The 12,890-nt window shown below is 38.0% G+C and overlaps 1 protein-coding gene across 7 annotated transcripts in view; it reads right to left on the bottom strand.

Moving 5' to 3' along the window:
• Positions 1 to 12,890, bottom strand: part of RALGAPA1 (Ral GTPase activating protein catalytic subunit alpha 1) — a 5,382,632-nt gene that overhangs the window by 2,125,109 nt on the left and 3,244,633 nt on the right. For all 7 annotated transcript variants that reach the window (XM_044074134.1, XM_044074135.1, XM_044074129.1 and 4 more), the window contains one exon: positions 265 to 420. In XM_044074134.1, the coding sequence (XP_043930069.1) occupies positions 265 to 420 (156 nt within the window). The remainder of the gene's footprint in view (positions 1 to 264; positions 421 to 12,890) is intronic.

Below are 12,890 nucleotides of genomic sequence, written 5' to 3' on the forward strand. Positions count from 1 at the left end.
ACATTTATTCCAGATGTAATCTGAAACACTTCTTCCACTTGTTTTAGTCCATGTCAGGGTTAAGGTGGCATCAGCTCTCCTTATAAGAAGCATTACAGGCAACACAGTTTGCAAACATTATTAACTGAGGTGTGCAACACACAGCGTTCAGCAATCTTAACAACTAGCCTTTTTTATTGTCAGGTGACATAACTAAAACATTTAATAAGGCATGAAAAACTTCTGAACTCGGGTATGAAAGAATTTTCAACCCACAATGATTACCTGATCAGTATTTAGTAGGCCATAGTGCATAATGTTGTAGAAGTGAGTCAGAAAGTCTGAATTTGGTGACACATCTTGCCTTCTCTTCATGATCTTGCAAATCAACTTGTAGGCATGCAGCTTGCCTTGCTTGTATTTGTCTCCCAGCATAGTAGCCTGAATAAAAAAAAAAAATAATAATTATAATAACTTAAGAACTAAAAATGGTCAGAAGTAGAATGATGCAAATTATTTTTTAAGTCTAATAACTTCAAAGAAAATGTTAATACTATTTTGTGAATAAACTCAGTGTAAAATTAGATGTTAAAACAAGATGGTCACCTCAGCGGTATTATTCCTTATCCATGGGAATTAGCTGGAAGTGGACCTATACTCTACCAGCCTTACTTCCAGTGTGTTCAAACAACCCTATAGCAGAGATTAATGCCTTCCTAAACCCCAAGGATTGGCATGACATTTAGTTAAAAGGAGGAGCAGCCCATAGCATATTCAGCTTTTCTTCTAAGGAAATCAAGACGTGTGTTTTATGTGCACATACATGAGACCTGGTGCTATCTGCATTAGTGTTGCTAAGATACTGGGGTGAGACCTCTCTCTCTCCTGTCCTTACACTACAGAAGAAGGTATAAAGGCCTCCTAAAATCACTGGGAGTAAGCTCTGTAGGACAAGGAAATTACTACACTACAAGACCCCTGCAAAAGGAATGCACTGGGACCACACCCAATTCAGAAAGCATAACATTAACAATTATTTATCGCTTTTCTCCCCACTTAGTATGAGGAATGTACAATTGCTGTTAAAAAAAATCCTCCTCCTCCTTAGGCATGAAACTGAAAATGCAAGAAGCAAAGTGGGTGAGACCCTACACTAAAGCAATGACTCTTTTACTAGAACATCTGATATGATGAGTAGTCAAATAATTCTACCATGTTCACTGAAAAGATTACACCTGCAATATCTGTCCTTAGCCACTGGAAGAGTACAAAGGCATTTAGCTAACCACTTGCTGCCTGACCCCAGATCTGGCTAGATGATCAGCAAGTCTTTTACAACTGCACTGGCAAAGCTTGCCCTACTCGAGGCCTGTATGTCCAGTCTATACTTCTAAGACAATGTCTGGATGGTGGACTAATAAGCTGCCTCAAAGGTACAGAGACACTTTCAAAGAAAGCTGTTATAGTGTCTGCTGCCCTAATGAAATGCACTTCTACACGTCCTTCCAACGTCTTCCATGATAATTGTGAGAAAATGCAACAAGGTTAGCCATCCATAATGAAAAGTTCGTTTTGCCACTAGTTTGTCTTCCTGTGATCAGTTTTCTGAAATCCTTGGTTCTTCTTTATTAGCACCTCAGTTATTAAATGCTATTATTTCCTCTTCTCTTCAGTCTATGGTCTAAGACAAAACACTGGCAACTAAATGATTTGACTTAAGGTCAATTCTGAAACCATTTTTGGGACAAAGGAGGAGTTAACTCTCCTATTTATCCTGTTGCTATGAAAGCTAGCATACTGCTCTTTGCACAAGAAGGTATGCAGCTCGGATAATCTTCCTGGAGGATGATGGTTACCAGGAAGACAACTTCTAAGATAAAAACTTAAAGGTCACTGAGGATAAAGGGTCAGCCTCAAATTTTGATGGCGTCTTTGGTCAGACTCCCTACATAGATACAGCAAAAATTTTCTGAAAACAGCACCAGCACTCTTTAAAGAAAGTACTATACTGCAGAACTGAATCCTGATTGTGTCTAAAAATTGATCCATGGACCAAGTTCACTTACTCTGTCAGCGGGTCTATATTATATCCTCAAACGCTTAAAAAAGCGAACGCTGGTTGATCTAACTTATTTTCGCGAAACTGCAAAATATCGAAGCAGCAGAAACTCAAATTTTTTCCTAGGGAAAGAATTTGGTTGTCCGTTTCTGTTGCTTCGGTATTTTCAGTGTTATGGTGGAAAGTTACCGGTCGGATTCAGGTAAGTGTGCAATGGTGTGGATGTGAGTGTTAGGGTGATTTAGGTGAGTTAGGGTTAAGGCTCGGGTTAGGTGTGTGTGTGACTGAGTGGACATGAGGGTTAGGGTGGATTTAAGTGAGTTAGGGTTAGGGAGCGGGTGAGGTGAGTGTGCAATAGTGACGGACCTTAGGGTTAGGGTTAAGGTAAGTGGGTAGTTAGTGGTGTGTGCATAGTTTAGTGTAGGGTTAGGTATCAGATTTTAGGTGTATGTGTGTGGATTTCTGTTTGTTTGGTGTGCTTGTGTTGTGTGTATGTGTTTTGGATCAGCGATTTTTTTCCCTGGGAAAAAAATCGCTGATCTGACAGTTCGAGATTGCAAGCGTTCGCTTAAATTAGGTCGATCAATCAGCGTTCGCTTTTTTAAGCATTCAATGATATAATATAGACCCTCTATCAGCACAGGAAATTATACTGCCACCACCATGCTTCACCATGGGGATGGTGTTCTTTTGGTGAAGAGTTGTTTTTTGTGCCAAACATACCTTTTAGAATTGTGGCCAAAAAGTTCAACCTTGGTCTCATCAGACCATAACACATTTTCCACCATGCGTCTGGGAGACTATGTATTGTTTTGCAAATTTTTGCTGGGCCTGGATGCTTTTCTGTGTAAGAAAAGGCTTCCATCTTGCAACCCTACCCCACAGTCCAGACATATGGAGATTACGGGAGATTGCTGTAACATGTAGTACACAACCAGTACTTGCCAAAAAATTCCTGCAACTCCTTCAGTGTTGCTGTAGGTCTCTTGGCAGCCTGCCTGACCATTTTTTTCTAGTCTTTTCAACAAATTTGGAGGAACGTCCAGTTCTTTGCAACATCACTGTTGTCCCATATTTTATTCACTTTTTGATGACTGTCTTCACTGTGTTCCATGGTATATCCAATGTTGTGGACAATTGTTTTGCACCCTTCTCCTGAGTGATACCTTTCAACAATGACATCCCGTTGATGCTTTGCAAGCTCTCTGCAAACCATGGCTTTTGCTGTAGCAGGCAACTGAGTAAAATCAGGAAAATCCTACTTGGACAGCTGAACTTTATTTGGGGTTAATCGGAGACTCCTTAATTGATGGCAGGTGTGTACCCAAGAAGACTGAATGCTGTAATTAAATCAAAAGGTGCTTCAACAAAGTAAGGGTGTGCACACTTATGCAACCAGCTTATCGTACTTTTTTTATTGTTTATATTTTTTCCTCTAACAGTTTTGTTTGTTTTTCAATTGAATTGTACAGGTTATAGGTCACATTAAAGGTGGGAAAAGTTTTGAAATGATTTATTGTGGTCTCATTTTTTTATATCACAAAAACCTGGCATTTTAACAGAGGTGTGCACACTTTTTATATCCACTGTATGCCCTCAGAACTAAAATTCACTGATCATTTTTTCTGTTTAGGCAGGTAGGATTTTCTGGTGTTTGGCCTTCTGTCAGCTTGTAAAATATGCTGGATTTCCTCACATTCTGAGTATAGCCTTAACAGCTGCCTGAGATCCCTTAGGTTTAGGTCACTAATGATCCATTTTGTCATGCTGGTAGGGTAAACAGTTTTGCCACTGGCAATGGTTTCTTCTTTGATTATGTGAACTAGATACGAAAAAAATGTAGTTTGCTCAGTCAGACAGGTTCTTATACAATGACCCTTTCTTTTTCATTTCTTGCCTTTTACTCTAGGGAGGAAAGGAAAGGAAGGAAATGAGTCCTTTGTACAAGGGATACAGAAAGTATTCACTGCCCAGTGCAAGCCACCCATAACTGTGAATATAACACTAAATTTTTTAAACTGGTTTGCCCAGTGACATAAAAAGGTTTATTTCCGGGATCCAGATTTCTGTCCCAGCCTTGAAATAATTTTCTGGTCAACCTCTACTTGTAAGAGACTAAATAACTTCCTGCTGAGAGATTTCGCTTTGACGGAATATATGTGGCTAGCAGCTGCAGGCCTTGCTGAGAGGCCAGGTTCCAGGAGAGTATGAATAATGGATAGCAGTGCAACCCTCGCTGCATGTTTACATATCACATCATCATAGTGTAATCTGTTACTGCCTTATGTTCCCGACAACACAACTCTGAACAGGACAACGATTAAGGATATCAACTCTTTCATGTTTATGTATTTGCTCACTGGAGTTGTGCTCCACTTTCCCTAAAACCTCAGGTGAGAAGTATAAGCTGCTAGAGATGAAGTCAAGTATCTGATGTCTGGGTCCTGTCTGGGTTGACAAAGACCATCCTTTGGTTGGGCTGCATTTGCAGAGGCCACTTTTTGAATTCTTACTTTGTAGAAAGAATCAAAGATAATACTTTCTTTAAGATGCTGTTTTAGTTTGCAAGATATACTTGAGCTATGCATGCATTTTACTCAGAGTCTGACCAAGGGAAACATCAAAACTTAGGTTTCCATATATCCAGGTACTGTCACAGTGTGTGTGCGTGCTACGTGTATACTGGGAAAATAATTCTCTCAAAAGGAGAATTTTCTGCTTGGGCAGAAATAGCCTTCTTGCCTCTTTGACCAGAAAACCTTCCTTGAAAGTCATTGGGGCTGCAAGTGTTCGGCTTCATTTTGACAGGGTAAGAACGTCTCCCAGCTTCCTGAGAGTAGATGCTACAATCAGGGCTCTCTATATTTTCACCAAGGAAGGTCTCTAACTCAGGCAGTCATTTTGGTAAGAGTGGTTCAGTATCTCTCAGGAGCTGGTGAACACAAGCTAAACATCTGTAGAAAATGTAGTGCAGTGTAAAGGCTTAAGAGCAAAGAGGTGACCAGAAAGTGTTATTGCATAGCCCAACTTGGAACCAAAGTTAATTACAGGTCTTTAGACAACTTATCATTATAGAAAATATTTACATGTTGTCTCTGTTACACTCATTACTGTATGTAACTCTGCTACGTGCTGAGGTCTGATGCCTGGTCTGACGTTCAAAGTTAAATACACTTCCTCCACAGCTGTGTTGATGTCACCTTACCTCGGACATGTTCATGTACTTGGTATACAAGTGGCATACCCAAAACATCAGTCCTTACACTTGAGATATCAGGGGGTCCTGGTTTGAAACCTAGTGAATACTCACCCTCCTTAGTGACCTGCACAAGAAGACAGGGACAAGGGTATACACCAAGTAGTGATGAAGAAAGGGGAAAGGGTAGTGGGTATCAATCCTGGTCCCAAATAACCTACTCAGGAAAGGGGAAAAAGGAGTACAAGATGACCATAACTGAACTATTAACTACTACCACTACTACTGTTATGGTAAGCTGCTTATACAACAGTTTCTGTGGGTCACTCTTTCAGTCATTACTGCAGGGAAGACGTCCAGTGCTGTTTTTCCCCAGCCAGAAATATGGAGCTGGGAGAACTGCACAGGAAAAAATGAGATTATGCACTTCTAAATGGTAGTAATAAGCCTTGTGCTTGCACTGGAGGCCTCATCAAAGCTGTAAAGCTTTGAAAAAGTATAAAAAAGGATCACGTGGCCAGTTCTAAGACACTGTTGCACACTAAAAGCAGCAGCATGCTGGTAGCAGAGTAAGGCTGATTTGTTCAGGTATACTGTTTCCAATGGTCTTGCGACAAAATCTAAGGCAACTGGAGATAGCTTCTTTAGAGACAGCTGCCCTCAGAACGCAAATGATCTAATTTTCTGATGTCATTTACTCTGTCCGCACAATATCTTAGATGTCTGTGAAAAAACAATCAGTGCAACTTTCAGTTTTCCTTGTTTTGAGGAATAGGGAAGAAAAAAGGTAGTTGTACAACTTAGCTCTGTGATGAAAGTGCAGGGTGATCTTGTCTTTGTGGAATATGACATAGATGAGGCTCTTTGCAGATTATGGCCTGAAACTCTGATACCCTTTTTAACATATCTTTATTGAATCATCACATTTTAAATAGTAACATGAGTATACTTACATTAACATAAAAGAAAAGGGTAGTAACATTACTATTGCTTCTGACATGCAATATACATGTTTTCTTTTCAACAATTTTCATTCAGTTCAGTATTACATAAACTGCTCAGTTTCTGCCTTCACTTAAACCTCAATCCTCCTGAACATTAATCTGTACTGTTAAGACAAATTCTATTTATTCTATGAAATTTGCTCCGTCTGTTTTCAAAAGATCCCACCTTCCAGTACTTTCATCACCTTTACAATAGCCAGTACTCCAGTTACAGTTTGCTTAGATTACTATTTCCATTTTCAAGTAAGTGCTTTTTGGTAGGCAACATCATTAAACATTTTAATACTTTATTATGTCTGGGTAATCAGATCATATATCCCAGGTTAAAAGAATAATTTCGTTAGTTACAATCATTTGTTCCTCCAATATTTCCAACAAATGTACTCTAAGGAATTTATAAATCTGCTAACTCCTTACAGTCCTAAAAACATGTTCCTAGTTACCACTCCTCCCCTTTTCACACTTCCAGCACTTGCTGTCTACCTGAGGAGAAAACCTCAGAAGTCCACTTGAGATATAAAAATAATTTGTGCAAACTCTCCATGCAAAATTTCTAAACTTTTTGAACTTTGTTGTATACTTGGGAGCTTTACATATGCATTCTCATTGTTCCTCTGTAAACTGGCTTTTTATTTTATTTTCTCAATATTTTCTAATTCACTCTGGTTTTTTTTTTATTTTTACTGTGCAATATTTTTGCATGCCTTAGTAATTAATCTTTTTTAAGCTTCTGTTCTACATGAAACTAAAAACTCTACCAGAACTGGCCTTTAACATAGTCCCCCCATCACTTTCTATTTGCCTATAACTCTATGATCAGTCACCGTTAAGGAGTGTTTAACCTGCAGTCCAAACTTCCACTTTGCCTCATCCCATTCTATTTACCTTTCCCTTCCGAGTTACTTGACTCCAATACTGTTGTCCTTTTGTTTTCCTCCAATAAATTCCATCTCCCGCTTGTGGGCACCCCTATTTGTAAAATCCCCTTTCTCCTTTCCCATGCTGTAGCAGGAAATATTCAATGCGCTAAGACTTTATTACTAGAATATTAAGTATGGTTAGTGTTACTATCTTTAAGTACCTGCATCCAAAACCCTAGTCTTTCTTTATCTTTCAAACTCCCATTCTGTTTCATCATCATCCATTTCCACTTTGATTTACAACCTTCTGCTTGAGTTAGGTATAAAAGCCTTAACTGAGTAACTTTACAGTGTCCTTTCAAATAAGATTAATCAAAGCCACCTTCCACTATTGAGAAAATTAAACTTATCTCACCTAACTCTTGTCTTTTCTCCTCCAAAATTTAATCTTTACATTCTTTATCATCATCAACTTCTCCGCTTGTTAATAAAAATATATCCTCATGTACATAAGACTAAAGGAACTAGCAAAGATACATCTCTCAACACCAGTTTCTGGCACAAGTCCAAGGTACTTCTGATTGTTCTGCTCAGTTCCTGGGCTCACTGACAAAGTCTTGTTGTGAGCGCTCTTATTGTCTGAAGAACAGGAAGCAAAGTCCCCTTCAACTTGATGGTTTATTCTGTTGGCTAAAATGTACTTCCTAATTCATCATGATGAAGGATGGCAATATTGGACGAAAGCGCTTATACTTTTGTCACTAAAGTTAAATTATGGTCGTTACTGCCTGCTGTTGTTTTGTTGCTTTAAACTCTATTTCCTCCATTGCCTGTTATGAATCCAAAAATGTCTTTGATCCTCCAAGAAAAAAAAACTCAACACAGATGTATATATCAACGTTAATCTAATACTTGCTTCATGACATTACCAGATTGTTAGAAAAAAATTGCTTCTCTTCTGCTTGGTATACAGTAAATCATTTTCCACAAAACATCCTGCTAGCCCCAATTTTTAATATTTCGCTTTTTGCCACACTTTTATCAGTAGCAGCTCTTTCTGCTGCTATAATTACATTTTCACTAACACATGTCTTGGCTGCTTTCTCAAGGCAAGATTTGGCTCATACAAATGATGTGGCCTCTCAGTTTAACAAACCCCACTGTGGAACATCAGTCCAATTGCTTATCTGTACTTTTACAAAATTAATGCAACCTATTCATTGCAGTTTCTCTGGTACAGCAAAAAATCTCAGGTCTTCTCTGTATGCTTCACCTTTTGAAACAAGTCTTCCTGAGCAGCATCACATTCAGCCAATCTATTCTTCATTTCAACCTCTGATTTCCACAGTTTTAACAATTTAACTGAAAAGCTCATTAAAGATTCTTATTTTTTTCCCAGCCTTTTGGCATCTAAGTTTATGTACTCATTCATTGTTTCACTTATTTTAAACATCTCTGAGTGAAGTGGATTGCTTTTTCTCCTTTAAATTACTGGAAGCCATCTCCTGTACTACAGCTGAAACTTGAACTGCTTTTTGTTGAACAATTGCACGGCTCTTCACAGGCACAGCTTTTCTTCTCTTTTTCAGCTGATTTTCTCTTACCTTCTTCTTTGTGGGTAGCCATGTTGAGTAATTACTAGCTAGTAACTGATCTTTACCCAAACTAATGACTTTTAGTGGCCTGTTAAACAATTTAGTTTCCAGAGTGAAAGAGCTCTAATTACTCTGTTGTTCAGTGTCCAGTCATGCCCTTCTTGTTGAGGTGACTGTATTGCGTAACACTGTTTTCCAGGTGAAGAATTTCAGGTTTACAGATGTATCTGGTTTAAAAGGTGGTACAATTAACTTTTCTAACACAAAGTTCAGGTCCTCTGCTGGTCCATACCTCACTTGGGAGAAATTTGAGGTGTATAATGCCCTTTGGAAATTGTCACACTTGTGATCTGGATGCCAGTAAGGGGCCCCACTGGCATGCAAGTCACTACAGCACATACGTGTACCTTCACTGAAGAGAATCTAGGTCTCTTTCAGAGAGTTTGGAAAGATAATGAAGAACAATAAGCTCCCTCCTTTAGCATCAGAGGGAAATCTCTTCCACATTCTTACATATGATTTCCTTCTACTTGGCTTTCTATACTCTCCCTCATAATTTTCAGTGTGCACTTATTTGTAAAGGTGCACAAAGATTATTTCATTTCCTTTAAGCTTGAAGGTTCAACATCTGGGGAAAAACAACTGCTCAGGAGTTCTACTTTTTTGCTTCTGGTAACAGAAGGAGCAAAGGATCACTGATGCCTAGCTGCATACAGCTGTGCTAAGATCAGTATTATCTCCACAACTACTCAAGACAGCATCTCCTGTAATCAATTCCAAGCCTCATATGAGCTACTCCCCTTTCAACCCACAATATTAAGCACATGGAACCATGGATAAGCACTTTCCAACCACCTTTGTAGCCAGCTTGGTTGAATTGGGCATCATGAGGCAATTATCTCATGTTTACTGACAACCACCAATGATTTTAACAAACTGTCACAATGTGAGAGAGATGCAGTTATATAATGTTTGCTGGAGGCAAAAGATCTCATATATAGCCAAAACAAACAACACATTAGGTTATTAGTGCTACACGATACTACACTAAACAAATCACACAGCTTAGACCAAACACAAACACCTACATACATTCTTCTTCTTTCGGCTTTCCCCGGTTAGGGGTCGCCACAGCGGATCATCTGTCTGCTCATGATTGACAGTGTCAAGTTGCCAGCTCGGCGCCCAACCTTCCACAGAAGGCACACACACACTCACATCTTGGGCCAATTAAGAGTGTCCAATCCACCTACTGCATGTCTTTGGGACTCTTAAAAACGACCTACCCAAATCACAAATCCTCCTAAATGCAACCTAAGAAACAAGTACCGTCAGCAGTCTCTCAAACTCATAATACAGAGACCACCCACCATTATCCCTGGTGGTCTAGTGGTTAGGATTTAGTGCTTTCATGGCCTGGGTTTAATTCCTGGTCAGGGAATTTCAAGGTTGGGGGTTGCTATAATGGTCAAGATATTTGCCTTGCAAACACAAGATGCAGAGTTTGATTCACACCTTTGAAAATTAAATTGGCTAGGCTTAAAATCGCACACAAGGGCAGCTAGTCTAATGCTTACTTGTTAAACTTACTATGAAACACATCTAAGAGTCACAATGACTTAATTCAAAAGCCCATAAGGCAAACCTCCACACATTCCAATATCCTAGTCGTTTATGACTGCATAGCAAGACACAGTGATGCACCACTTGTGATGCTGTGCAAGGACAGGGTTAAGACCAACGGCCTACCAGATGCCAAGATTCACCACATCACACAAGCACTAAACTCCTTGCAACAGAAATGCACATATGACATAGTGGATGTAAATCACATGAGACACACCACCTTGCACTATACTGAGAGAGATGTAATGGAATTCTCAGGACATGTGTCTGAAGAAGGTATGAAATGATGCCACAATACAAACAAAAGATTATTAAATTCAATAACTGGCTTAGCTTCTGATGTCATTCAATAGGGATACCAATAAACCAACCTAGGAGGAGATGGTAGACAGTATTAACTGCTTTACAGGGGATGGCCTGCACCTATCCCCCAGGCTTTTGTATAGTGGTTAAATCACTGTCCACCACAATAGTGCCTTTTTAGACAACGTCAGTCTTCCAAAGTTTCCAAAATAATATAAAAAGAACCCAGATAATAAAGTCATTACTAATCAGCAATAAGAATCCTAAAAAAAAAAAAAAAAAAAAAAAAACTTCACTCTCTACAAGTCATATTTACTGTGGAAAATATTGGTTTATGGATCATCACAGTGACCTAATTCAAAACCAGTGAAAGCATTGCATTAGTACAGTATTTCAATGCCTACCAAACATTTGGGCTACTGCATCAGATGAAGACAATAAAGATGGTGGTGTTTCCATATTCTTAAAACAGATTTCCCCTTCAGACTCATTAGACAAGATAACAACATGGAACTCCTCCATATCCAACTTACTACTAGCCAAGTTCCAACTTATTATCAAAACTAAATCCAATGCCGTCCTGTAGATGAGAGAGATCATTGTAACATACAGCAATGTTTATCCAAAATAAAGGTCTCCGAAAAGTGTAGTACATAAAAATGCTCAGTTTATGAGACTGAGTGTTTTCGTTCCGTGAACAGAAACTTCATCAGAATCTAAAACTTCATCCTCATACACTCAATAAAATTTTCTTTAAAAGAAGAGTACAAATTAATCAAACCTGTTAAAAATATAGTTATCCAAAGTATGAATTCATCATATAACCCAATGAAATATAAAACTGTAGTAAAATTAACACTTTTAAGTACATCTCATTAAAAATAGTAATAAAGTATAGTTCATATTACAAACATATAAAATATTCATAATGTAACAAAAAATCTGAATCTTAATTATTATAACTGTACTGACCTCTGTTTGTATACTGAGGAGGTGGAAACCATCTCATTAAGACCCCCCCGGTTCAATGCTGACCTTTTCCAAAAAAGAAAATCTAAACTGGCAGGAATCTTCACAAGTTAGGGAATGTTTGTAAAGTACATTATTAGTATTCTTCACCTTAATATCATATATGTGCTCATATACCTTTTTTAAAATGCACATTTTGTTTTCCCAATATAAAAACTTGAACAGTGGGTACATAAAATATATACCACCCCAGTGGTTCTATAATTGCATTTACTTGGTCTAATAATACTACTGACACCACTGCCTAATGTAATCTTTTCATCTAACATAACGTGAGGGCATTGTTTTCATGTGCCATATCTGGTTGTCCCACTCTTTTTTGGAATCGTGGAACAACATTTACTATTAGATTCCATATTGCATTTAAAATTGGCAGCATTTTTGAACATAAATAAAGGTTTGACCCCTAAAACTTCCACACACATCAGAAATGCATTAATAATGTTCAAATTTTTCTTAATTTCCTTCACTCTTCTATCATACTTATTAAATTCCACAATTAAAGCCCTCTTAAAATTAATGTGCAAAAGCATCATCATTAACGAAGGTAACACTATCTTTCATACTACTCAGTCCTAATAAATGAATATATTTTCTACCCTGTTCAATGAGGACTGGTTCACTAATAACCCAAATGAAATGCAGGGGGTAACCCTTCTCTAGAAACATTTTCTCCAACTTATGGAATTTGTCAAGTACACCCTCATTTGTTAAAGTCATACATGTTATACGTACAAACTGACCTCTCACAAGATTCCTTTTCTGAACCATTGGGTGGAAGCTGTTGAAATCAAGATAAGAATTACTAAATGTAGGTTTGCAATATATCCTAGATATAAACCCTTTGTTATGTGAACTACTATAGGTGTCCAAATAATTCAAACCCTTTTTGTTATATTGCCATGTAAATTCAAAAATGATGTAGAATCATTTAAAGAATCAACACATCCATTAAAAAAATCTGACCCTGACCATAGATTAAACACATTTTCCAGGTATCAAAGACATAACTTACAATACTTATCAAGTATAGTGATTTAAAAACATGTGCTTTTTTCCATGATAAGAAAATCAAATTTGGGTAGATGGGAGCACAAACCGCTCCCCTGCTATGACTTTAACCTGCCTAAAAAAATTCTCTCTCAAAAAAAATAATATTATTATTTAATACAACAGCCATCAAATCCATAAGTAGTATAATATCTGCACTTAAAGGAATGTACAATCAATAAGACTATC

The sequence above is a fragment of the Protopterus annectens genome, chromosome 6.part0 (genome assembly GCF_019279795.1).
Source record: "Protopterus annectens isolate FY-2018-M chromosome 6.part0, PAN1.0, whole genome shotgun sequence".
Taxonomy (NCBI): domain Eukaryota; kingdom Metazoa; phylum Chordata; order Ceratodontiformes; family Protopteridae; genus Protopterus; species Protopterus annectens.